The sequence below is a fragment of the Coregonus clupeaformis genome, chromosome 6 (genome assembly GCF_020615455.1).
Source record: "Coregonus clupeaformis isolate EN_2021a chromosome 6, ASM2061545v1, whole genome shotgun sequence".
NCBI lineage: Eukaryota > Metazoa > Chordata > Actinopteri > Salmoniformes > Salmonidae > Coregonus > Coregonus clupeaformis.
In genome coordinates, this window is record NC_059197.1 from 41,605,795 (window position 1) to 41,633,256 (window position 27,462).

Here is a 27,462-nt window from a genome sequence, read left to right on the forward strand (position 1 = left end):
TTAAATATCAACTTTCATTGATCTGTGCTTCATATGTCACTACTTTTTTGTAAATGTAAATATTGAGACCGATTCAGGGGTCAAACAGTGAGCCTGACAGAGCCTGACACTTTGAGAATGAAAGTGTACTGGCAAATCCGCAGTGTGAAACACCAGGACTAGGTGTGAAGCAACACGTCATGGTTTGATTACATTAGTGAGTTGTATCAGTGTTTGTGTGGGACAATAAATAAAAGCAGATCACAAAAAGTTATGTGGGTGGAATCGCTGATTCCCAATTTCCCAGAAGCTCTTAGTAAGAGCTGTACAAGTAGTAGCCATCTGGGTATAGAGCAAGTCCAAAACAGACAAAATTGGCAATAGAATGGTTTGGACGGGTAGAAACTGAATGTGGCTACACTGCATAACAGACAAATCTTTTTACCACTCAACATAAACAGTAGGTGGTATCTATCAGATCACATGACTGCAGCTGAGCTGACAGGCATTTTTCAACAAACATCAAGAGGGGACTTTGTCCAATAAGAACCCTGAATATTGCCCTCTCTGAATCGCTTGCAACAGTGAGGAGGATTTGGTGAAGACTGACATTGGACAAACATTTCTGATTTATGTAAAAACCTGAAACAAGCACATTGTGTAGGTAATATTTTATTAAACCTGTTAAATAGAATAAGCACTCCTCTCATCAAAATGTTGTAATGGACATCAGTTTGACCATTTCTGATTATCAAGGTGTTATTTGATTCCTTTTGAAAACAAAGTACATTTTTGATTATTAGAATACAAAAGTCACAGGAAAAAAAATTTTTTTAATCAGAGCAAGCCTCATGGGAACATTGTGACCCTTGTGGCCTGTTAAACAACTGGATGAGCCAAGGTTGACGTTCCAAAAAACGAATATAGGATTGTGTTGAGGTCATGGATGGAAATGCACATCATAAAAGTGCAGAAGAGCACAGACACCCTTGTGAGCAGAGTAGACTGTCTTGAAGGTTGACCAAGAACAGGAGTGAAAACGTTGGCAACAGGTGTTATGGTGTAAGAGATAAGTATCCCATTCAGGATAACAAGGTACATACAAAACCGGGGCAGGTAACAAATGCCTCCCCCAAAATACATGATCAGGAGTTAGTTTAAAATCACAAATTAATATATATATATATTTTTTTATAAATGGCTTTTTCTTGCCATTATTTTTCTTACACTGCCAATTTGTGATTACATATAAGGCATACTTATTACAATACAAAAGTCTATTGTTTATTGACTTTGACGTTTTGTTCCTATGCTGACTAGTCTATGTTATGGACAAAAAAAAGAGTCCAAACACATTGCTTGCTTAATGTCTGAGTGGGTTTCATCATGATACATAACATAAAATCAACCTTTTCTTTAAATTAGGCCTACATCACACAAACTGATTATTTCTATCAATATTTTAATATTTTGGCAACCATGGTTTAGGGTTATTCAAAAGAAATATAAACAACATTAATATTAAACCATTGATTAATTGTAAAATAATAACCTTAAAATGTGATCTATGAGAATAGCTTGATAATGGAGCTCCTTATTGTGCAGTAGGATTTGACCATGTGACCTCAGCACACAGCAGTAACAGGTTGAAGAATCACATCGTGACTCTGCCATCCCTCTCGACAAGCCTTAAGCTTGTCCGCATTGAGAAGATGCACGAACACTGTCAAATGAAAAGGTCTTGTGTAGGTATACATTTTTTTCTACATTTTAAAAAAGGTGAGAGAAAGCATTACCTCTTTAGAAAGACATGGCAAACAGACTTACATTTTTATTTATTTTTTATCTATGAATACTGCATAGTTATTCAATGCATCTGGTGCATGTTGTGATCTAATGCCAGGGAGATAATGATGATAGGTGTGGGCGTGTGAAATGTCAGTCAGTCTTTTTGGTTGGTAGGTATGCATCTATTTGGAAAGGGCAAACACTACAATAGAGCCATGTTAGGCTCCACCTTCCTGAGCAGTTCCTCTGATCCATTCTTTTGTACAGAATATTGACCTAGTCAAGGATAAGAATCTTCTTCATAATTTAAGATCTATAGATAAATGCTAAAAGTCAATCAAGTGTTTCGTTGCCCCGTACGGTAGATCTATCCTTGACTGAGTGATATAACAACACTTCATCTTTATTTTGGTCGTTGACTACAGTAGAGAAGACGAGCAAAGTGCTCTCAGTTTGAGGCTCATATAACTACTGTCTTAGCGCTCCCCTCTCTCTCTCCGTTGTAAAAGGACGTTTTGAGGACCTCACCACTTGCCTCTTCAGCAGGTCTAGCCTCGATCCCACGAGGGGAGGAGCTGAGAGAGGCTCAGGATACAGGCAACAGGCTTTAGGAATAGGACACCTTCAGCAAAAGTCAACAGCAGAATCTATAGCTAGCTGAGCCAGCTCGTTATACATTAGCTCCTATGCTAGCAGCCTGATGGCCCCGTTCTCTGAACCCAGCAGCAGGAGCCTCTTGGTGGGCAGCACAGCCAGGCTGGTGAGGGTCCCACGGAAGTTCTCAGAGCTAAGCTTGGTGCTGCTGGCCGGGCTGGCAGAGATGTTCATCATGGAGTACACCCCTATCTTGTTGGCCACGGTGCCCGCCACAATCTCTGCCCCGTACAGGTCAAAGGCATGGACCGGGTCGGAGGGAGACTTGTACTGGTGGAGGGGCTTGTGCTCCAGGTCCTTCCACACGGTCAGAGTGTGGTCAGTGGACGAACTGATGATCAGATTTCCCCCAGCAGCCTGCAAAATACACAGGAGACCACAGTCAGAGACCAGAGTAACAGGGCATTGTGTGTACACTCACAAACACATACCCACGCTCACATAACTGGATGACAAAGAGCACTTGTATGTTCATATTCTTTGCCTGGACATTACTATCACCAGTGGTATCGAGGTGTGTTAGATTGAGGAGTGGCACCGTTTCCAGCCAAAAGCGCACCTCAAACATGGGAGTATTGACAGAGTAAACCATAAATATTACAGCAATGAGGAGTCTGGGTCATTTCTGGATGGACCAGTGAGACTCAGTATAGCCTTTCTAATGAGTAACTCCTGTCCATATTTACATGAACTTGAGCCTCTAAAGCCAGAGACACAATCCTTGACCCCACCAATCAGGGTTAAATCAAGTTTGCTCAGCACTAGTGCTTTGTTGACTGCTTCTGAACAAACCATCTGGGAACAACTGTCACTTCACTCATGTTAAAATGTCACCACCACCAATATGGAACAGCAGAATAAAACAGCTAGCAGCAACTCTGCCTCTCATTTATATCAGCTGACTGACTGATCAACATTTCAGAGCCCTAAATACTCCCCTGAGAGGAACATGTGAAGGACTGACTGGCCAGAGAAAGTGGCTGCGTCTGAAATGGCATCCTATTCCCTGTATAGTGCACTACTTTTGACCAGGGCCCAAAGGGAGAGAATAGAGTACCATTTGGGACTAGCAGCAGAAACATGTTGATGGGAAAAGGCCCATAACGTAACAAAGCCCTGCGGGCCAAATAACTGACTGTGTGAGAGAGTGGGAGCAGTCAGTGCTGCGAGGCAAGGTTCACTTTATATCCCCCAATATCCTTTCTTTATGCCGCTGGTCAAATCCAATAGCTAACCACAGTAAAGAATAATCACTATCCAACAGGAACATGAATCTGTACTCATTTGAAACCACTGCTCTAGTAATAGTCACTGTGAAATTACCAATACACACACACCTACACCTACCTTAATCTGCAGGATGTCTCCCTCGTGAGCGGGCCAGCCTCTCAGCACCAGGCCTGTGCGTGCGTCTAGCAGCACGATGAAGCCAGAGGAGAAGCCTGCAGCCACGGTACGCCCCCCAGGGCTCACGGCCAGGTAGCGGATCAGGCCGGCACTCACGTTGTTGTACGCCAACCGGAACTCATGCTGCCCGGTTGGGGGGGGACACAGGGAGAGCCATAGACAATATAAGCATAAGTGTATAAATTATAAGAGTGTTCTATTTTTATGGGAAGAGCATTGTCTCTGGCATATCAGGCAGGCCAAGAATAGACAGAGAAGAAGCAATAGGCAAAAGCTATTCTATTACATTACACTGATGGGATAGAAAGGTCGAAAATCATGGTCCCGTCCCAAATGGCACCCTATCCCCTACATAGTGCACTACTTTTGACCAGACCACTAGATTAACATAAAAAGGATGGAGACTAAACAGGGGAGTGAGCAGGGTAGTTCTCCTCTAGCTGGGTTTGGTAGGTACCTGCAGGCCTGGTTTGCGTGGGTCGATGAAGCGGAGGACAGAGTCTGCACTGCCAAACACCACACTACAGTGAGGAGCAGGCATGGTGGTCACTGCTGTGATGGGGTTCTTCCCATCCAGGGCCTCATAGGAGCGGATCTGTTTACCTGGACACACACAGGGAGAGGAGAGCTTTATTTCCCAATACTGTATGTTCTGAAGCATTCACATTTTATTTACCTAATTTCTTATTATTAATTCTAATTCAATATGTAGTGGTATTAAAATAAAATCACTCAGTTAAATGAAAAACATTCTGTGTACTCCAACAGAACAGAAGCAGAGACTCAACTTAACACGTCTCCTCCCCACTGACCTGTGAACTGGTCCCAGAGGTGCACGGTGCCGTCACAGCTGACTACCTCCTGCAGCGCCTCCAGTTGGCCAACATAGAACACAGACTTCTTATGATCTGTGTAGGTCAGCCTTGGCTCCACCTCCCGCGTCCCATCGCCATGGTTATAGAGGGGCCACAGCTTCACCGTCTTGTCCTTGCTGCCAGACAAGAAGTAGTCCTCTCCAGCCAGCGGTGCCAAACACTTAGCCGTGCCCGAATGGCCCAGGAAGCTCTGCAGGCGGATCTGGTGGAAGTGGAAGTGGGGATCCTGCTGGTTGAGACCAATCTCATACTGCCAGTAGGCCAGCCAGTTGCCCTGCAGGGAGCGGCCGCTGCGAGGGAGCTCCTGCTTCAGAGCGCTGTCCTCGGGGGTAGGACCCACCACCCAGGAGGAGGAGGAGGAGGGGCCCAGGGATGGAGTGGTGAAGGTGGAGGCAGACGTGATGACAGGCTGAGTATGACTAGGCCGGGGGTGGCCCCAGTTGTCTAACGAGCCCAGGTTGGGGCTCCCACCCCCCGGCTCAGAGTCCCGGGCCACCTGGATGCGGTTGCCCACCAGATGGCTGCCAAAGGTGCCTGACTCTGGGAGGGTGTCTGAGCCCAGGGGGGTGGAAGAGTTGTAGGGGGCAGGGAAGGGGCTGCGGCCCACATGGCGTCCCAGACCAGGGGAGGGGCCCATGGAGGAGGTGGTGGGGGGCATCTCTACCCTGTCCTTGGACCCTGCTGGGGGGTTGGCATCCGGACTGCCAGGGCTCACCCTGGAGTGGTAGGACTGGGCCAACCTCCAGACCAGCTCGTGGTTGGAAACAAGCTTACGGATCGCTACATCGCCTGGGAGGGCCAAAGGACACAATGCTTTGAGAACCATCAAGGACATGTAAGGAACATGTCGAATTCAGATTTTAAGATGGATTGTATGCATTTATAAACTGGTGTGTGTGCTGCACATGCGTCTGTGTGTGTGTGTCTGCCTGTCTTTGTATGTGTCTGCCTGTCTCTGTGTGTGTCTGTCTGCCTGTGTGTGTGTGTGTGTGTCTCACCTATGAGGCAGTAGAAGGGGATGTAGGAGGCGTAAGCCATCTCAGGGTTAAACACGGCCTGCAGTTCCTCCAGAACCCCCAGCTCACACGTCACCTCTGACCCATCTGGCGTACGCACGTCCAGCAGGATGTATTCTCCCACCTCCCTGCGGGGGGCACTGTCCATCTACACCACACAGAGGAGAGGACAGAACAGGTCAATGGAATGAAATAATAAAAATCTCACCATTTAACATATGTTAAAACATTTAGCTCACATATCAAAACTGCTATATTTGAATTTCCTGGCTTTTAACCAGCCAAACTTCACTTAAACATTTTTGTGTTTAATATATACAGTGTCAGGCCTGTGTTTACCTGTCCCTGTAGGTACTGCAGCAGGGAGAAGACAGTGAAGAAGCGTTTCAGGGTTTCTACCATGTGTTGCTGCACCATCTCCCTGCCGATGCGCAGACAGATGAGAGCCATCAGGCTGAGGGTCTTCAGACACACAGCCGAACGTGTCTGCACTCCACTGGGGAACCTGAGGACAGAACACAGAGTGGCAGATTCAATAGAACCCTGTTTCACATTATGACTATTTCAACTCAATGTAACACTATGTCAATTTATGTGAGAAAATGTTTCCTTGCATATGTTTCAGTCTCCAAGGTATGATGCTACACAGAACAAAAATATAAACGCAAAATGTAAACTGTTGGTTCCATGTTTCATGAACTGAAATAAAAGATTCCAGAATTTTCCATACATTTCTAAAATGTTGTGCACAAATGTGTTTACATCCCTGTTAGTGAGCATTTCTCTTTTGTCAAGATAATCCATCTACCTGGTGTGGCATATCAAGAAGTTGGTTAAACAGCATTATCATTACATAGGTGCACCTTGTGCTGAGGACACTAAAAGGCCACAAAAATGTGCAGTTGTGTCACACAACACAATACCACAGATGTCTCAAGTTGAGGGAGCATGCAATTGGCATGCCGAGCTTTTGCCAGATAATTGAATGTTCATTTCTCTACCATAAGCCGCCTCCAACGTCATTTTAGAGAATTTGGCAATATGTCCAACCGGCCTCACAACCGCAGACCACGTGTAACCACGCCAGCCCAGAACCTCCACATCCTGTTTCTCCACCTGCGAGATCGTTTGAGACCAGCCACCCGGACAGCTGATGAAACTGTGGGTTTGCACAACCGAAGAATTTCTGCACAAACTGTCAAACTGTCTCAGGGAAGCTCATCGTATGCTCGTCATCCTCACCAGGGTCTTGACCTGACCGCAGTTTGACATCGTAACCGACTTCTGTGGGCAAACGCTCACCATCGATGGCCACTGGCACGCTGGAGAAGTGCGCTCTTCACGGATGAATCCCGGTTTCAACTGTACCGGGCAGATGGCAGACAGTGTGTATGGCATCGTGTGGGTGAGTGGTTTGCTGATGTCAACGTTGTGAACAGAGTGTCCCATGATGGCGGTGGGGTTATCGTATGAGCAGGCATAAACTCCTGACACATTGCATTTTATCAATGGCAATTTTAAGATACCGTGATGAGATCCTGAGGCCCATTGTCGTGCCATTCATCTGCCGCCATCACCTCATGTTTCAGCATGATAATGCACAGTCCCTTGTCACAAGGATCTGTACACAATTCCTGGAAGCTGAAAATGTCCCAGTTCTACCATGACTTGCATACTCACCAGACATGTTACCCATTGAGCATGTTTGGGATGCTCTGGATCGACGTGTACGACAGAGTGTTACAGTTACCGCCAATATCCAGCACCTTCGCACAGCCATTGAAGAGGAGTGGGACAACATTCCACAATCAGCAACCTGATCAACTCTATGCGAAGGTGATGTGTCGCGCTGCATGAGGCAAATGGTGGTCACACCAAATACTGACTGGTTCTGATCGCGCTGTCGCGTTGCATGAGGCAAATGGTGGTCACACCAGATACTGACTGGTTCTGATCCACGCCCCTATCTTTTTTTTTTTTTTTTTAGGTGATCTGTATTCCCAGTCATGTGAAATCCATAGATTAGGGCCTAATCAATTTATTTCAATTGACTGATTTCATTATATGAACTGTAACTCAGTAAAATCTTTGAAATTGTTGCATGTTGAGTTTACATTTTTGTTCAGTTAACCTTCTGGTAAACAAATGGAAACTACAGTAAAAACTGCCTTTAGAGTGTGTTGTGTTGTGAGGTGCATTAGGTTTCCCCATCCTGGGCTAGGTGACCAGTTCCAATAGGGTTAGTTGTTCAGCCTGATCACTAGAAATATACTTCGATTTCAGACATTTGAAAAGATCCCTGGAACTTTATACAGTGCATTCGGAAGGTATTCAGACCCCTTGTCTTTATCCACATTTTGTTACGTTACAGCCTTATTCTAAAATTGATTAAATTGTTTTTTCCCCCCTCAATCAATCTACACACAATACACCATAATGACAAAGCAAAAGCAGTTTATTTTTTTGAAAGATCACATTTACTTAAGTATTCAGACCCTTTACTCAGTACTTTGTTGAAGCACCTTTGGCAGCGATTACAGCCTCGAGTCTTCTTGGGTATGACGCTACAAGCTTGGCACACCTATATTTGGGGAGTTTCTCCCATTCTTCTCTGCAGATCCTCTCAAGCTCTGTCAGGTTGGATAGGGAGCTTCGCTGCACAGCTATTTTCAGGTCTCTCCGAAGATGTTCGTTCGGGTACAAGCCTGGGCTCTGGCTGGGCCGCTCAAGGACATTCAGAGACTTGTCCCGAAGCCACTCCTGCGTAGTCTTGGTTGTGTGCTTAGGGTCGTTGTCCTGTTGGAAGGGGAACTCTCGCCCCAGTCTGAGGTCCTGAGCGCTCTGGAGCAGGTTTTCGTCAAGGATCTCTCTGTACTTTGCGCCGTTCATCTTTCCCTCAATCCTGACTAGTCTCCCAGTCCCTGCTGCTGAAAAACATTTTTTACATTTTTTTACATTTTAGTCATTTAGCAGACGCTCTTATCCAGAGCGACTTACAGTTAGTTAGTGCATACATTATATATTTTTTCATACCCCCTGTGTGAATCGAACCCACAACCCTGACGTTGCAAACACCATACTCTATCAACTGAGCTACATCCCTGCCGGCCATTCCCTCCCCTACCCATGGGTCTCCCGGTCAAGGCCGGCTACGACAGAGCCTGGATTCGAACCAGGATCTCTAGTGGCACAGCTAGCACTGCGATGCAGTGCCTTAGACCACTGTGCCACTCGGGAGACGAGTGGCTGGTTATGACACATACATAAGATTGTCAAAACCTACAAAACCTACCACACAAGGCAAAACATTCCATTTCACCATAGCCTACTTGTCAACAATATGTTTATGTTATATAACATTTTCAGAAATTTACCATATTAAATGATCATTGTAATTTCACACAAATCGATGTCAGACATGCACCTACCCCAATGCTCTGTTGCTGATGACTGGGATGATTTCAGGAGCAGGACAAGACACCCAACATCCCCACAGCATGATGCTGCTGCCACCACCATGCTTCACCGTAGGGATGGTGCCAGGTTTCCTCCAGATGTGATGCTTCGCATTCAGGCCAAAGAGTTACGTCTTGGTTTCATCAGACCAGAGAATCTTGTTTCTCATGGTCTAAGAGTCTTTAGGTGCCTTACGGCAAACTCCAAGCGGGCTGTCATGTGCCTTTTATTGAGGAGTGGCTTCAGTCTGGCCACTCTACCATAAAGGCCTGATTGGTGGAGTGCTGCAGAGATGGTTGTCCTTCTGGAAGGTTCTCCTATCTCCACAGAGGAACTCTGGAGCTCTGTCAGAATGACCATCGGGTTCTTGGTCACCTCCCTGACCAAGGCCCTTCTCCCTCGATTGCTCAGTTTGGCCGGGCGGCCAGCTCTAGTAAGAGTATTGGTGTTTCCAAACTTCTTCCATTTAAGAATGATGGAGGCCACTGTGTTATTGGGGACCTTCAATGCTGCAGAAATGTTTTGGTACCCTTCCCCAGATCTGTGCTTCGACACAATCCTGTCTCTGAGCTCTACGGACAATTCCTTCGACCTCATGGCTTGGTTTTTGCTCTGACATGCACTGTCAACTGTGGGACCTTATGTAGACAGGTGTGTGCCTATCCAAATCATGTCCAATCAATTGAATTCACCACAGGTGGAGTCCAATCAAGTTGTAGAAACATCTCAAGGATGATCAATGGAAACAGGATGCACCTGACCTCAATTTCGAGTCACATAGCAAAGGGTCTGAATACTTATGTAAATAAGGTATATTTTTCATTTTTAATACATTTGCAAAAATGTCTAAAAACCTCTTTGTTTTGTCATTATGGGATATTGTGTGTAGATTGATGAGGATTTTGTTGTTGTTTTAATTCATTTTAGAATAAAGCTGTAAGCTAACAAATGTGGAAATAGTCAAGGGGTCTGAATACTTTCCGAATGCACTGTATATGCCTTCCTCAGCGCTCACAAAAAACAAAAAAGCGATTGCCCAGCACCGGGCGCGAACTCGTGATGCTCCAAGCCAGAGCACACTGCTTAGACCACTGCGCCACCGCAGTTCACAATGCTCTAGCAAGCCGTGAGAATACTTGATACTTGATGGTAATAGCATGTCGTTTTTTATTATTTTGTTTTAAGCCTTCCCCAAACCATAGCCCTAACCTTAACCACTCGGAAATAATACCTAAACTTAACCCTGTGACCACGTGGAATTAATGCATAAAAAATAGAGACTTCATCCAGAATACGTCGAATTCCGAAGGGAAACTATGAGATCTTGTTGAGTTGTTAGTATGTGTATGTGTGAGGGTGCGTTAGGTTTACCCACCCCATCCTGGGTGAGGTGAGCAGGTCCAGCAGGGGCAGCAGAACGTCCTGGTTGATCTTCATCAGCATGTCCATGAGGGTGGAGTCTGACAGGAACACAATGATCTTCTGGGTCAGAACCACAGCTCCCAGCAGACCTGCCTCCTTACGGGTGTTCAGACGACACGACACAGGGGGAGACACCTGGTGGGGGGAACACACCACACAAGGTTAACATACCATACAGGGTTACAACTCTCAGAGCCAAAAGAGGAATGACCTCCAGTAGTGAAACTGTGTAGAGCCTTCAGGAAATACTCATGTCTATTACCATACAAAGCTAAGTATATGACATAGGTTGCGTCTCAAATGGCACCGGGCCCTGGTCAAAAATAGTAAACTATATAGGAAATAGGGAGCCATTTGGGATGCAACCATAGCGAGGGCAATGAAATAAAAGACAGTATTACCAGGTATCCAATGTAGGGCAGGTACTGGTAGGTGAGTACAGGCTCTCCATAGAGGTGTGCGATGTAGATGAGACAGTCCAGAACTGGTCCTGCTGTCTGGTCTCCTACCACAGGCTTCTTCTCATACACACTGCCCATCCCAACACTCTCCAGGCTGCTCTCCTCCGACGCCACCGGAGCCACAAACTGGTGCTTCTCAGGGCCTGGTTGGTTAGAGGGAGATGAGAGAGAGCGCATATACTGACATTTCCATTTCCAACAGTAGGCACTATAAAATGACACATACAGTAAGGGAAAAAAGTATTTGATCCCCTGCTGATTTTGTACGTTTGCCCACTGACAAATAAATTATCAGTCTATAATTTTAATGGTAGGTTTATTTGAACAGTGAGAGACAGAATAACAACATAAATCCAGAAAAACGCATGTCAAAAATGTTATACATTTATTTGCATTTTAATGAGGGAAATAAGTATTTGACCCCTCTGCAAAACATGACTTAGTACTTGGTGGCAAAACCCTTGTTGGCAATCACAGAGGTCAGACGTTTCTTGTAGCTGGCCACCAGGTTTGCACACATCTCAGGAGGGATTTTGTCCCACTCCTCTTTGCAGATCTTCTACAAGTCATTAAGGTATCGAGGCTGACGTTTGGCAACTCAAACCTTCAGCTCCCTCCACAGATTTTCTATGGGATTAAGGTCTGGAGACTGGCTAGGCCACTCCAGGACCTTAATGTGCTTCTTCTTGAGCCACTCCTTTGTTGCCTTGGCCGTGTGTTTTGGGTCGTTGTCATGCTGGAATACCCATCCACGACCCATTTTCAAATGCCCTGGCTGAGGGAAGGAGGTTCTCACCCAAGATTTGACGGTACATGGCCCCGTCCATCATCCCTTTGATGCGGTGAAGCTGTCCTGTCCCCTTAGCAGAAAAACACCCCCAAAGCATAATGTTTCCACCTCCATGTTTGACGGTGGGGATGGTGTTCTTGGGGGTCATAGGCAGCATTCCTCCTCCTCCAAACACGGCGAGTTGAGTTGATGCCAAAGAGCTCCATTTTGGTCTCATCTGACCACAACACTTTCACCCAGTTCTCCTCTGAATCATTCAGATGTTCATTGGCAAACTTCAGACGGGCATGTATATGTGCTTTCTTGAGCAGGGGGACCTTGCGGGCGCTGCAGGATTTCAGTCCTTCACGGCGTAGTGTGTTACCAATTGTTTTCTTGGTGACTATGGTCCCAGCTGCCTTGAGATCATTGACAAGATCCTCCCGTGTAGTTCTGGGCTGATTCCTCACCATTCTCATGATCATTGCAACTCCACGAGGTGAGATCTTGCATGGAGCCCCAGGCCGAGGGAGATTTACAGTTATTTTGTGTTTCTTCCATTTGAGAATAATCGCACCAACTGTTGTCACCTTCTCACCAAGCTGCTTGGCGATGGTCTTGTAGCCCATTCCAGCCTTGTGTAGGTCTACAATCTTGTCCCTGACATCCTTGGAGAGCTCTTTGGTCTTGGCCATGGTGGAGAGTATGAAATCTGATTGATTGATTGCTTCTGTGGACAGGTGTCTTTTATACAGGTAACAAGCTGAGATTAGGAGCACTCCCTTTAAGAGTGTGCTCCTAATCTCAGCTCGTTACCTGTATAAAAGACACCTGGGAGCCAGAAATCTTTCTGATTGAGAGGGGGTCAAATACTTATTTCCCTCATTAAAATGCAAATCAATTTATAACATTTTTGACATGCGTTTTTCTGGATTTTTTTGTTGTTATTCTGTCGCTCACTGTTCAAATAAACCTACCATTAAAATTATAGACTGATAATTTCTTTGTCAGTGGGCAAACGTACAAAATCAGCAGGGGATCAAATACTTTTTCCCCCTCACTGTATAATCTCTGATTTAATAGGGATATCTTAATTTAATAGGATCTCTGTGGTATGCACAGTCAAATTTATTTTGAAGTGTGAACTGGCAGATGGTGTCACATTTCAACCAGGACAATAGTGTGGTGACTTGGTGTTTTCTGTAATATAGTATGTATGAACCGTTACAGCAAACTCTTTCAGTATTTGAAAATCCTGTCCTTTCAGTGCCGACTATCCATCAGTTACTCACCAATGTAGCAGGTGGTGAGCAGCCGGAGCAGATTCCTGGCCACATATCGAGATGTCACAGTGGGTCCAAGCTTTGCAGACAGCCATCTAACTGTCTTGCAGACAGTGTCTGTAGGGAGAAATCAATTAGCAGTGTTATACAGTCAACACAACAATGACAACTGATATTCTCAGCACCCAAAACCAAATCTCTCGCTAATCGATTTGGGTTCTAGGGTAAAATGCTTTCCAATCTCTCTTAACAAAATCCCCGCCCCCAGTGGGGGGTGAGACATCAAACACATTGAGCAACTACAACTTGAAATCTGCTGCAATGCCTGTTCATGTGGGGGTAAAGTTCAGTTCAGCACTCATTTGTCCTAGCCTGGGTAGAAGTCTGTTTGTGCAAACATTCCACTCCAAACATTGTTTGGCATTAGACAGAGTACAAGGAGTGTAATGTTAGCTAAAAACAGGTCTGGATTTCAGGCTACATTTATCCAGGGCAAAGTCCAGCACTGTAGCATTCAACTTGGTCTTTTCTGGATGTGTGTGTAAAGAAGACCATTTCACCCAGTAGACTACTGTCGAGATTTAATGACGAGGCATTGTTTAAGAATGAAGGGTGCTGCTGTAACTCTGCTGGTGTTGCTGGTCTGTCTGTCTGGGGTATGGGCTCTGGGGGATAGTGGAGGGAGGGTCAAAGGGAGTGAAAGTATCAGCCCTGACATCTGGACTGAGCTGAGATCGCTGAGAAACATGGTGGTGGAACAGACAGTGGTGCTGAGAAACATGGAGGCCAAATTGAGGGACAGTGAGAAACAGATGGAGGAGATGAAGAGAGACTTATGTCATCATAGGACATTGACGAAAACCAACTCAAACCAAAGGTGCTTATCATCCACATAGTGTGCATGTGTATGACACATCTACTGTAGTCAAGGAGTGACGTGAGAAAACATACAACTTTCACAACAGTTGAAGATGTTAAGATAATATATAGTAGAATGGCCAGAATTAGTGACTAAATCAATGGATGCCTGAGGGGAAAAAAGTGGTCAAAAATCAGGGAAATTGCATCGCGTTAGCTAGGCTGGATTCTGTAGCTCAGCTGGTAGAGCACGGCGCTTGTAACGCCAAGGCAGTGGGTTCGATCCCCGGGACCACCCATACACAAAAAAATGTTCATGCACGCATGACTGTAAGTCGCTTTGGATAAAAGCGTCTGCTAAATGGCATATTATATTTATATTATATTTATTATATTATTATACTTTCCCGTTGAACTCGTCATCTTTCTTCTCGAATCCGCAGGACATAAAACAAACAATACAGAGGTAAGAAGGATATACATTTTTAGACATAACATGTAGTATTTTCATATTTTAGTAAACGCTTTCATATTAAATTTGAAATTCCTGTTCTTTTTAGAAGATTTCGCACAAAAACAAGCGTATCGCTGTGAAATGTCAACGGAGCACTGAGCGTATAGCAAGCGTTTTATTTTCAAAGCCTTTTACATTTAATTCAGATTGTGTCATGCTAATTTATCTTTTTGTGACCCGCGGAAATAACTTTGAAGACAACGACCACAAAATGCAAAATCCTCAAAAGGTTGTTACGAGAAACCTGCACCGCAATCAACAGAGCTAGGATATAATGTTAATGATATGTTAGAGCAAGACCCCACTGAATGATTCAGAACATGAATAATCATATTATTCTACAGTGAGGGAAAAAAGTATTTGATCCCCTGCTGATTTTGAACGTTTGCCCACTGACAAAGAAATGACCAGTCTATAATTTGAATGGTAGGTTTATTTGAACAGTGAGAGACAGAATAACAACAATTAAATCCAGAAAAACGCACGTCAAAATTGTTATAAATTGATTTGCATTTTAATGAGGGAAATAAGTATTTGACCCCTCTGCAAAACATCAGATTCCAAACTCTCCACCATGGCCAAGACCAAAGAGCTCTCCAAGGATATCAGGGACAAGATTGTAGACCTACACAAGGCTGGAATGGGCTACAAGACCATCGCCAAGCAGCTTGGTGAGAAGGTGACAACAGTTGGTGCGATTATTCGCAAATGGAAGAAACACAAAATAACTGTAAATCTCCCTCAGCCTGGGGCTCCATGCAAGATCTCACCTCGTGGAGTTGCAATGATCATGAGAACGGTGAGGAATCAGCCCAGAACTACACGGGAGGATCTTGTCAATGATCTCAAGGCAGCTGGGACCATAGTCACAAAGAAAACAATTGGTAACACACTATGCCGTGAAGGACTGAAATCCTGCAGCGCCCGCAAGGTCCCCCTGCTCAAGAAAGCATATATACAGGCCCGTCTGAAGTTTGCCAATGAACATCTGAATGATTCAGAGGAGAACTGGGTAAAAGTGTTGTGGTCAGATGAGACCAAAATCGAGCTCTTTGGCATCAACTCAACTCGCCGTGTTTGGAGGAGGAGGAATGCTGCCTATGACCCCAAGAACACCATCCCCACCGTCAAACATGGAGGTGGAAACATTATGCTTTGGGGGTGTTTTTATGCTAAGGGTACAGGACAACTTCACCGCATCAAAGGGACGATGGACGGGGCCATGTACCGTCAAATCTTGGGTGAGAACCTCCTTCCCTCAGCCAGGGCATTGAAAATGGGTCGTGGATGGGTATTCCAGCATGACAATGACCCAAAACACACGGCCAAGGCAACAAAGGAGTGGGTCAAGTAGAAGCACATTAAGGTCCTGGAGTGGCCTAGCCAGTCTCCAGACCTTAATCCCATAGAAAATCTGTGGAGGGAGCTGAAGGTTTGAGTTGCCAAACGTCAGCCTCGAAACCTTAATGACTTGGAGAAGATCTGCAAAGAGGAGTGGGACAAAATCCCTCCTGAGATGTGTGCAAACCTGGTGGCCAACTACAAGAAACGTCTGACCTCTGTGATTGCCAACAAGGGTTTTGCCACCAAGTACTAAGTCATGTTTTGCAGAGGGGTCAAATACTTATTTCCCTCATTAAAATGCAAATCAATTTATAACAATTTTGACGTGCGTTTTTCTGGATTTCTTTGTTGTTATTCTGTCTCTCACTGTTCAAATAAACCTACCATTAAAATTATAGACTGATCATGTCTTTGTCAGTGGGCAAACGTACAAAATCAGCAGGGGATCAAATACTTCTTTCCCTCACTGTAGGTAAAATGTATTTTATAAACATAAGGAAGTGAAACTTCATCACCAAAGTGTTTTTTCACCCACAGTGAGTTTACGGTCAGTCCGAAAACATTTTTTCTCCACACAAACAGCAGAGATTATTTTATTGGAACTCTTGTTAAAGTTGAAAACATGAACAATGGAACATTAGGCCTATTTAACGTCATTAAAGAGACCGACTTTGGGGTGATATTATAGTAAGACTACTTTTGGGGTGATGTTATAGTGAAAGGATCTGTGGTAACAGTCTAGGCATTCATACGCCAGATATTTGCTACAAACATTGAAGGGTAGGGTATATTTCAGACTGCGACATTGGGATGTGGGAGGTCTTCCAAGTGCACTTTAGAGCCGATTGGCCTAATTGTTTCTCAATGTTTAATGTTTTCTTCCTTGGTATTTTAGCCTTGGAGACCAGAATGACAACCATGAGAGCCAGGTGTGGAATCTGAAGACCGAGAATGCAGGTAAAACAGATGTGAACTTAACACCAATTTTACGAAAACAATTGTAACTATTGTTCAATAAATCCTGTTCAACATGATCCTGTTCTCTCCTGTGTCCGCTGCGCAGGCAGACACAAGGTGGCATTCTACACCTCTTTGTCTAACTCGGGAGCAATGTATTTCGGACCCTTCAACACTGAAACCACATTGGTCTACAAAACCGTCATCACAAACACTGGCACAGCCTACAACCAAACTACAGGTAGCGTCTTCAGTGCTTACACACCAACCTACATGTCCACAGCAGTGGAGGTTGTTGAGGGGAGGACGGCTCATAATAATGGCTGGAAAGGAGCAAATGGAATGGCATCAAATAACATGGACACCATGTGTTTGATGTATTTGATACCATTCCACTCAAGCCATTACCATGAGTCCATCCTCCCCAATTAAGGTGCCACCAACCTCCTGTGGTCCACAGTGGCCAGCTACAGACACTGAGTCCAACATCACTGGCTGGCTGCTCCAGTGTCTATAAGAGATAGACATTGTTGATCTCTCCCCATTTTCCCCTCTGAAACAGGTATCTTCACAGCACCAGTGAAAGGAGTCTACTACTTCAGATTCACTGCCATGGACCGCCGGGGCTCTGCTTTACTGGGTGTAAACTTGTACAAAGGTGTCGAGAATGTGATGCACAATGGCATCTACAATCTTCACAGTGGCAACAACGAGCCCATTTCCAACGCGGTGGTTCTCGAATTGTACGTGGGGGACGTGGTGTACATGCGTCTCCCTGCGGGCTATGGACTCTATGATGATTCCAGTCACTACACCACATTCAGTGGCTTCCTGCTCTTCCCTATGTGAAGGGAGTGCCATGAACGCTGTATGATTTAGACTACGGCCATAACTGACAGCTTCTCTGTATACTGTCATAACTTGTAACTCTATACTGTCTAATGACTGGCTAATCAAGACACTGTACTTTGTTTTATTTCTTCAGCAAAAAACAAAGATCATATGATAAGCGCATATTAAGTTTCTAAACCTAATAATAAAAAATGCAATCAGCAATAATTATCTTTTCCTGTTATGAATTGTGAACAGAATGGGCTCTGTAATTCAGAGAAATTCTAACAGATCAAGAGCATTTTGTTCTGGGTTCTGGAACTCAGAGCAGAATTCTAGAATCAGATTGCAGGAGGGACATGAGTGGTTGGGTGCTGATATCCTCTCACTCTATCCGACCATTCTCTCTCACACTATCACTTACAGTTGTGTCAGATAGGCCTATTACACAATACAGACTCTGCTAAACTCACATCTACCCACACGCTCTCATTCACACACACACACAGTGGTTATGGTATGTTAGTAGAATCTCACCTAGAAGGATCTTGTGCTCTTTCTCCTCAGAGTCCTCTGACAGGTCATGCTCTCCCTCCTCCTCCTCTCCCACCATGTCTTTCTGTGCGTTCTCCAGCTCCATGCCATTGACAAACTCTCCCTCCAGGGTGGCCACTGTCTCCTCTGTGCAGCCAGATAGAGTCAGTTCTAGGTTGGGACCACTGCCCTCCCCTGTCCCGCTCTCCTTCCCCTCCTCAGTCTCCTCCTCCAGCTCCCCTCCCTCCTCTCCCTCGCTGGCCTGCTTCAGGTCCTGGCTGCTGTCAGCTGACTTCAGACTGGCTCGGTCCCGAGTGGAGTCGGCGTCTCCGATAGAGACCTCGCTAGTGCTGCTCTTGTCGCTCAGTTTCCCCACGCTCAAAGACTCCTGGTCCTGCTCGTTGCCTCCTGCTGCTGAGTTCTGGCTCTGCAGTTTACCCCCAGCAGCTCCCCCTGTTCCATTGTTGACGTAGAAGCCATTCTGGAAATCCTCCCCCTCTGAGAGGAACACCTGGTCGTTGAGGCTGATACCTGAGGAGTAGTCCACCAGCCCTGGGTCTCCCCCCACCCCTACACCCCCAGCCCCTCCACTGCCTCCTCCTACCTTCCCACTCACAGAGCCTGAGGACGGCCTGCCTTCCTGGTAGTCCTCCTCCTCCTCTCCTAGGTCACATGCCCCTCCCCTCAGGCCTTTGCTGGCCTCCCATTGGGGCTCAGATCCCGAGCTGCAGCTCTCAAAGCCAGAGATGATCTGGAGCACGTGTGGCAGGAGGCTGGACAGGAAGGCCTGCAGGCCCAGTCTGACGATCAGCTGCAGAACAAAGCAGTCTGTGTAGAGGTAGAAGCGACCTCTGAGGCACCGCGGGTTCTCATACACACTGACCAGGGGCTTCAGGAGATACTTGGCTGCGTTTCTGGGCCCAAGTACCCTAGAGATGGGCTCAAACAGGTACCAGGCAGCATACACAGCAGTGGACTCCTCTAGCATGAGCGCCAGCACAAAGGGCAGGAGGATCTCCAGCCCCTCAGCTGTGATGACTCCCTGTAACAGTGTCTCCAGCTGCTGCCATAGGTGGAAGACCACATCGCGACCTTGAAGGCTGCAGGTGGTCTCCATCTTGGAATGGTAGGAGTAGATGAAATGGTGGAGGGCAGGGAAATAGGTGGGGAAAGGCAAAGGGGAGAGGATGGGGCTCAGTAACTGACAGGGGTTTGGGGGAGGGAGACCCTCATAAATGGGGTCGTATTTAAAAAGAAGAGGTCGAGGACAACATGGTTTCTCTACTTTGGCTTTGAAGGAGTGCTGGCGTAGCTGTAGCAGTGTCTCCAGAGCGTGATGCAATGGCAGGGGCACGTCACGCAGGCTGGCCGAACATAGATTAATCACAGCCTGGAAGCGCTCACTCAGGGGGGTGCCTGGTTTCACGCCCCGCAGTTTAGACGAGTAGAAGATCTCTGCTATGAGGACGCCCAGAGCCTGCATGTCCCTCTGGTAGAGTTCTGCTAGCAAGGGGAGACATTGTGGAGCTCCTGTCCTCTCCTTCCTGGAGTCAGATTGGTGCCAGACTTGTGCATGCAGGCTCTTCACCAAGAAGTTGTTCAGTTTCTCCAGCTCTTCCAGAGGTTGAAGGGGGCTGAAGCCCTCAGGCAGTGTGATCTTGAAGTCCTCTGTGTTGGTGGCACCACTCACACTCCCCTCTCCGTGCTTCTTGTTTATGGGGCCTGCTCTCTGTAGCATGGCACTGCGTATGCCAGAGCCCAGGGCGCTGGTGGCATTACCTGCTGTCCCCTCCCCAGGCAAAGAGCTGGGAGACTGGGACACCACCATGGCTGGGTGCTCTCCTCCAGTCTTCCCCCCAGACCTTGCGGTGCTGATGAGAGGTAGAGGGATAGAGGAGGTAGTGGAGGTGCCAATGGCGGCCCCTCCACTGAGTGAGTCCAGAGCCTCCATACCTTGTTCTAGCTCTTCATCTCGGTCCACCATGGTCCAGCCACTGGACTCACACCCCGTGGCCTCTGGGACCATTCCGTCCACCACGGCATCTAGCGGTGGGATCTGTAGAGGAGGCACGTTGAGAGTGGCGGGGCCCAGGAGAGGGGGTTCAGGTAGCGAGTACTGGTAAGGTGCAAGGCGGGGTGGGTGGGGCTGGTCAAACAGCTGGACTACTCCGTAGCTGGTCAGATGGGTGTGGTTGTCCACCAGGTGCAGGCACACGTTCTTGGCCTTGATGGCTTCTTTACCAGACAGCTTGTAGCCGAACGTCAGGTCTATCCAGTAGTGCAGCTGCTGAGACACCTCTCGGCTCTCCAGGAGGCATCTGTGCACCTCGATGAACTCCTCACAGGAGTTACACCATGGGGGAACTTCCAGATCCGGCATGTCAGGGTGGATGGAGCGGAATATGGAGGGATCTGTGTAGAACTCTGGGATACATTCATCCGGGGTCCAGCTCTGGATGCGTTCCATACTGGCTGGGTATTCGTTCGGTTCCCACTGAGACCTGACATGGCTGCACAGCACTGACTTGGGTGTCTGCCGGGCCCTGTAGACGTAGTAGGTGATGTCTGACAACACGTCTGAGATGTGATGGGGCACGTGTAGGTGTTCAGACTGCCCTGAACCACCGGCGCCTACAGACCCACCCAGACCCAGGTCTCCTATAATACTGACTGCCCCACCTCCGTTAGCCACCGCTGCTGCAAGGGCCTCTTTGGTCATCTCATAGGTAAAGTCCAGCTGCTTGTCTCCTTTATTCAGCCTGAACTTGGACCGCCTGAGGTCCCGGAACCTCCCATATGGCACAGTGAAGTCCACCACCCAGGGCAGGACCGGGTGGTAGTTAGGGTCTCCCTCCCGCCGTCCAGCTAACCTGTTCAGCTCCATCAGGTAGCGGAAGTTGCTGACTCTACCATGGACCCAGTCCAGGACCAAGGACTTGAGCTCATCAAAACAATCTCTACACAGCCTCTTATCACAGTCACGGTTCACACCTTGGCCCTGGTCCCTCGCCTTGATGCTTCTTGGCACTTGTCCCTCAGTAACATAGCCGTCAGCCTCTCTGTCCTCCCCCAGAGCTTCATAATGGGCCAGGGTGACCTTGAGGCGGCTGCAGAGCTGCTCGTCCACCGCTATGTCCTGCAGGGAGAGCTCTCCACAGGACAGCCCTGACGCCTGACAGGCCCGCAACGCGATTAGTAACTGGTAGAGGATGAACAGCACTTTGGCATGGCTGTTGGCCAGCTTGGCTGGGCTGTAGGTGACGATGTCGTGGAGTGAGTACTGGGTGTAGGGGAGAACCACGTAGAGCATCTCTGCTGACTCCAGTAGGCACTCAGCAGGGAGGACGTTAGGACACAGTTGGTCTGAGGGGTGCTTAGAGGAGGAGGAGCTGCTTGGAGAGAATGGGTTGTCTTTGTCCTTGTCTCTGGCAGGGGAGAGGGATGGTGACACGGGGATGGAGACGAACGTAGAGCAGAAGAGCTTCTGCAGCGCTTGGCGCACAGCATCTATGGCTGCTACGTGCATCTGCTCCGTAGCCCCTGCATAGGGCTGCACGTGGCTGTGATGAGCCTCGCACCACAGGTTTCTGTGAAAGGACCAAAACAGATATGAGTACGGTAACGACTCAACCATGTTTTATTACACATATCCATAAATGTATTACATTTTGAGGGCTACATTTTACAATTAATTTATTAGGAGTTTAAAATTTTAACTTATATGTAAATTCTTGAAATAAATGTACAATGCTGTTATTTCACAATTAAAATGGACAAAAAAAAATGTATGTATGCAATTAAAACTGGAAAAATACCTGAAATTACATTGTGATACCCCCTGCATGGTCTTCATGAAAGAATCCTGGGAGACTAGTTGGCAGCCTGGGTCCCTTGCCAGCCTGTAGCTCAGCTTGCTCTTCCTCAGGCCCTGGATGCACACTCGGGTCCAGCCAGGAGGCAGCTTCACCAGGGAGCGCTGGAGGTAGGTGCGAATCTCTGCCTCACTGGCGCTCTCTGAACGGGCACAGCGGATGACCCTCCTCTCCCTTAGGCCCATCACCCAGCGGGTGGGGACCAGGGCCACCAGCTCTTGAGGCCGGGGCCCTGGACCTAGCTGCCGACGATCCACCCCTAGGTCCTTCTCTACAGCTGACACTAGCCACTCCATGGTGACCTACTCTTTCAGGCCTGACAGACAGGAGTGACACACTGTCCTGCTGTCGTCCCACTGGCTCCCTCCTCACTACCAGCACAGAGAATGACTCTCTCTCACCCTTTCATGGAAGGAGGAAGTGCTGACATGTAGGAGCGGGTTGTGTCTGACAATGTTTCCTGTGAAGACATTTGAAACAGAATATAAATTATCAAGTTGCATTACAATGTTAAACAGAATGTAGGTAAGATGAACCTGGTTTGAATGGTTTAATTAAAATACAAATCTGCATAGAAACAAGACTTTCATTCATTTTACACTAAACTAACGAGTGAGCTTGTCCAGGGGTGGTGCTGCTGACATGAATGATAGCTAAGCTGCTACTGCTTATTACCTATCCTGTTGCCTATTCACTTTACCCCTACCCATATGTACTGTACATATCTACCTCGTACCCCTGCACATCGACTCGGTACTGGTACTGTATAAAGTTATTGTTACTCATTGTGTTTTTATTCCTTGTGTGATCTTCCTCTCTGCATTGTTGGAAAGGCCCGTAAGCATTTCACTGTTAGTCTACACCTGTTGTTTACGAAGCATGTGACAAATACAATTTGATTTGATCAACTTTACTCGTTAGGCTAAGCTCTACTCACGTGACTCTCCTACTGCCTATCCAATGGCTTTTCAAGGAAATAGATAGATCCAGCCAGCTAATCAACACAAGCACAACAAGTGAAAGATGAATGAATATGATGACAGCTGCTAGTTATTATTCCACTTCATCTTCCACTGAGCCATTGGAAAGGCAGTAGTAGAGTTATGTGAGCAGAGCTTAGCCTAACGAGACGGGTCTATCTGCAGACCGCATTTACTACATGCCGCGGCCACCATGCATCACTTACTATTATCCCAGAAACACCATTATCCCAGAAACCCTAGACCCACTCCAATTTGCATACCGCCCCAACAGATGATACAATCTGTATTGCACTCCACACTGCCCTTTCATACCTGGACAAAATGAATACCTACGTGAGAATGCTATTCATTGACTACAGCTCAGCGTTCAACACCATAGCACCCTCAAAGCTCATCACGAAGCTAAGGACCTTGGGACTAAACACCTCCTTCTGCAACTGGATCCTGAACTTCATGACGGGCCACCCACAGGTGGTAAGGGTAGGTAACAACACATCTGTCACGCTGATCCTCAACACGGGGGCCCCTCAGGGGTGCGTGCTCAGTCCCCTCCGGTACTCCCTGTTCACCCATGACTGCATGGCCAGGCACGACTCCAACACCATCATTAAGTTTGCCGACGACACAACAGTGGTAGGCCTGATCACCGGCAACGATGAGACAGCCTATAGGGAGGAGGTCAGAGACCTGGCCCGGGTGGTGTCAGGATAACAACCTCTCCCTCAACGTGATCAAGACAAAGGAGATGATTGTGGACTACAGGAAAAAGAGGACTGAGCACGTCCCCATTCTCAACGACGGGGCTGTAGTGGAGCAGGTTGAGAGCTTCAAGTTCCTTGGTGTCCACATCACAAACAAACTATCATGGTCCAAACACACCAAGACAGTCGTGAAGAGGGCACGACTATTCCCCCTCAGGAGACTGAAAAGATTTGGCATGGGTCCTCAGATCCTCAAAAAGTTATACAGCTGCACCATCGAGAGCATCCTGACTGGTTGCATCACTGCCTGGTATGGCAACTGCTCGGTATCGAACCGCAAGGCACTACGGAGGGTAGTGCGTACGGCCCAGTACATCACTGGGGCCAAGCTTCCTGCCATCCAGGACCTCTATACCAGGCGGTGTCAGAGGAAGGCCCTAAAAATTGTCAAAGACTCCAGCCACCCTATTCATAGCCTGTTCTCTCTGCTACCGCACGGCAAGCGGTACCGGAGCGCCAAGTCTAGGTCCAAAAGGCTTCTTAACAGCTTCTACCCCCAAGCCATAAGACTCCTGAACAGCTAATCAAATGGCTACCCGGACTATTTGCATTGTTCCCCCACCACCCTCTTTTACGCTGCTGCTACTTTGTTTATTATCTATGCATTGTCATTTTCCCTCTACCTACATGTACATATTACCTCAACTAACCTGCACCCCCGCACATTGACTCTGTACTAATACCCCATGTATATAGCCTCTCTACTGTTATTTTACTGCTGCTCTTTAATTCTTTGTTATTATTATTTTTTACCTACCACTTATTTTTCTTAAAACTGCATTGTTGGTTAAGGGCTTGTAAGTAAGCATTTCACTGTAAGGTTGTATTCGGCGCATGTGACAAATAAAATTTGATTTTGACAGGGTTTCCCCATTGAGGCTGCTAGCTAGCTAGGACAGGGTTTCCCAAAGTAGGTCCTGGAGCCCCTCCCTGGGTGCACTTTTAGTTTTTTGCCCTATCACTACACAACTGATTCAAATCACTGACTCATCATCAAGCTTGGATTGTTTGAATCAGCTGTGTAGTGTTAGGGCAAAAAACAAAACGTGCACCCAAAGGGGCCCCAGGACCGAGTTTGGGGAAACACCGAGCTAGGACACTGCCACACAGTGTTATTTGCCCCGCCTGCCGAGCACTGCTTTCCAGCAGTTATTTGAACGTTAAAATCCTTTTTTTCGGCGGTTGGCATCCAACATAGGTACATTACGTTACCGCCACCTACTGTGCTGGAGTGTGGGCCAGAGACAGAGCTAGCAGCCACAATGGCAGTGGGCGCGGCATGTAGTAACCAGTCTTGCAGATAGACATTATTGAACGAGACTGGTAACAGAGACGGAAGAGGAAGCGAGACACCCCACTCGCTGTTTTTTTCAAAGTTCAATGAAAGTCAAATTAACTAGCTAAGTAGACCAGACCCAGGTGCTATTGCATTAGTGTCTATGGGATACACACCTAGTGAAGTAGACCGGAACGTACCATTTTTTTACAATGGTAAACGGCCTGAATGAACTTTCATGTATCCACCATCTTTGCTGGTACTAGCAATGTCAGTGTTGTAGCTAGCTAGTGAGCTATCTAGCTAAAAGTCTTATATTTCAGTCTCCGAGTTCTACGAAACTTTATAATAATGCATACACCGAAACTGCAATGCATTCAGCGAGACAGTCACTAGCTAACTGAAAATACACGACATAAAATATTGCGAGCAATTTCCTTAGCTAGCTAGCTGCAAGCTGTCTATCTCGCTAACTTAGCTACCTATTTATCTTACTAGCTAACTTACCTGTGACAGTAACTTAAACAACGTCAGGTTCCATACTGAGTCCTAAATCAACTCGGATTTTCTATTTGAGCAGATGCACAAGTGTACTCACTCTTTCAGAAGCAACTTCGGTGAATTGGCTAGCCAGAAAAGCAGTCAGCCGAGGATGTTTTGAATCCGATAACTCACGTGACCCCCTTCCCTATTCCGTGCGCGCTCATGTGATTCCTTCTTCTTCTTCGATGAGGTTTAACGACGGTTGGCATCCAATAAATGTTGCATTACCACCACCTACTAGACTAGAGTATAACTATCTTATACGTTGCTTGAAAATAAATAAACAAATACCCTACCATCTAACACTACACTCACAAAAATAAATTAAAAAAACACTCCACTATTTAAATCTATTTAGTCCTACTTCAGGCCAACAGCCTGAAAGGAAAGGCCACCACCACTTAACAAGTCTCTCACACCCAAAATACCTCTCTGCAGCTGCAACCACAACATACATTTTCTGCGCCTTACCGTTCCATTCCTGCAGTACAGTTGATAACCATTGCTATAAATGTAAAAAATCCAATCTCACTGAAACATATCACTTGTTGGCCTATCCCTCTGTACTGGTACAGATCTACTACTCTCACCACTCCTCTCAGGATCCCTCCCCCTTGACCCATCTTCCTCTACTTTCTTCACTGCCTCAGCATGACACCTTCTGCACTACTCTAACCCTGGAAACCTCTTCCTGCCTCTCTCACACAGGACACTTCTGATCCCCAGCCCCATGGGCACCCCTACAATTAACACATACCACTACTTTCCCCAATGCTTCACATTCCTTTGTCTCATGCCCTTCTGCACACTTCTCACACCAAGGAACATCCCTCCTACACACTGCTGCCACATGCCCGTAAGCTTGACACCTGTAACAACGTAATGTATTTGGCACAAAAGTACAGGATAACTTATATATCCTAACATCACTGTTGGGCAAAGACTCAACATCAAAGCTCAAAAGATAACGACTCTTCTGTTTCACCACTCACGCCACTCTGTCTGCGTTGCACCAAACGACGAGCATCATAAACACCAGGAATCTTGCCCTTCAGTTGGTCAGCTTTCACATTTACAGCTACCCCAGTAATCATTGGCGCCCTTTTCTTGAGAGCAAAACAATTCACATCGCTTGCCTCCATTCGTTTAACGCAGAGCGCCTGCTCCCTCTGACCAGCAGAAACACAAACAATTATCACAAGACCACTTCTGGTTACCCTCACCGATTCCACAGCACCCAACTCTGTTTTCACCCACCCTGACACCACAAATCGATCAGCCAAAAATGCAAGGATCCACTTTTTCCAAAAAGTTCACCCCTCCTGTCACAGACTCATCTTTATCCTGACCCTCAGTGCAAGCCTCGGGCTCCGAGAACTTCACCACACCTACCACCTCAGATACTTTGCCCTCATTCACTTCCATTTCTCCTCCTGTCTTTAGCTCATTCTGCTTACACTTTCTACCATTCTTCTTTAACAAACCATCTCCCTTTTCCCCGCCATTTTTAACCAACTCAAGCTCACCCTTTTGCTCCCTCTCTTTCTTAGACCTCCTCTGCCTCTCTTTTTCCCTCCATTCCTCCTCCGTATTCCAAGTACACGTCTCCTTACGATAATACTACACTTCTCCTGACATACATCTTGTTCTTGCCTTCTCAAGGGATACCACTTAACCGGCTGTCACAATCTCCATACAATCAGCACGAACCCCTCGGGATGTAGCGCTCAACAGTGCATACCACTTCGACTCCATGTGATTCCTTCAAGTAAGTTCTCGAAAATGTACATTATCTTTGGTGTGAGATCTCTATACATTTCTATCATGTGTAGACTATTACTTGAATGTATAGGCCTATTTGTTATACATGGTCCCTAAC

The 27,462-nt window shown here is 46.7% G+C and overlaps 2 protein-coding genes across 2 annotated transcripts; one reads left to right on the plus strand and one right to left on the minus strand.

The window, feature by feature from the left end:
• Positions 1-633: 633 nt before the first annotated feature.
• Positions 634-26,143, minus strand: wdr81 (WD repeat domain 81). Its single transcript, XM_041878396.2, has 12 exons — positions 25,639-26,143; positions 21,964-22,480; positions 18,152-21,735; positions 13,120-13,227; positions 10,999-11,201; positions 10,551-10,732; positions 6,059-6,224; positions 5,702-5,867; positions 4,641-5,492; positions 4,286-4,431; positions 3,769-3,951; positions 634-2,778 (listed from the first exon to the last, which is right to left on the minus strand). Exons 2-12 carry the CDS (start codon positions 22,314-22,316, stop codon positions 2,452-2,454), a joined length of 6,270 nt encoding a protein of 2,089 aa, XP_041734330.1. The 5' UTR covers positions 22,317-22,480; positions 25,639-26,143; the 3' UTR covers positions 634-2,451.
• Positions 13,626-17,846, plus strand: LOC121567971 (complement C1q-like protein 2). Its single transcript, XM_041878397.2, has 4 exons — positions 13,626-13,987; positions 16,722-16,783; positions 16,890-17,024; positions 17,346-17,846. The coding sequence occupies exons 1-4, from the start codon at positions 13,695-13,697 to the stop codon at positions 17,630-17,632; spliced, it is 777 nt and encodes a 258-aa protein (XP_041734331.1). The 5' UTR covers positions 13,626-13,694; the 3' UTR covers positions 17,633-17,846.
• Positions 26,144-27,462: the final 1,319 nt, after the last annotated feature.

Coding starts and splice junctions, on each gene's coding strand:
- wdr81 (XM_041878396.2), bottom strand. CDS start 22,316: ATGGAGTGGCTAGTGTCAGCTGTAGAGAAGGACCTAGGGGTGGATCGT. Junction 13,228..18,151: donor AGAGCACAAGATCCTTCTAG/GTGAGATTCTAC, acceptor TTCTCCCTACAG/ACACTGTCTGCAAGACAGTT. Junction 3,952..4,285: donor CACGCAAACCAGGCCTGCAG/GTACCTACCAAA, acceptor CCAACCGGGCAG/CATGAGTTCCGGTTGGCGTA.
- LOC121567971 (XM_041878397.2), top strand. CDS start 13,695: ATGACGAGGCATTGTTTAAGAATGAAGGGTGCTGCTGTAACTCTGCTG. Junction 13,988..16,721: donor AAAACCAACTCAAACCAAAG/GTGCTTATCATC, acceptor TTGGTATTTTAG/CCTTGGAGACCAGAATGACA. Junction 16,784..16,889: donor TCTGAAGACCGAGAATGCAG/GTAAAACAGATG, acceptor TCCGCTGCGCAG/GCAGACACAAGGTGGCATTC.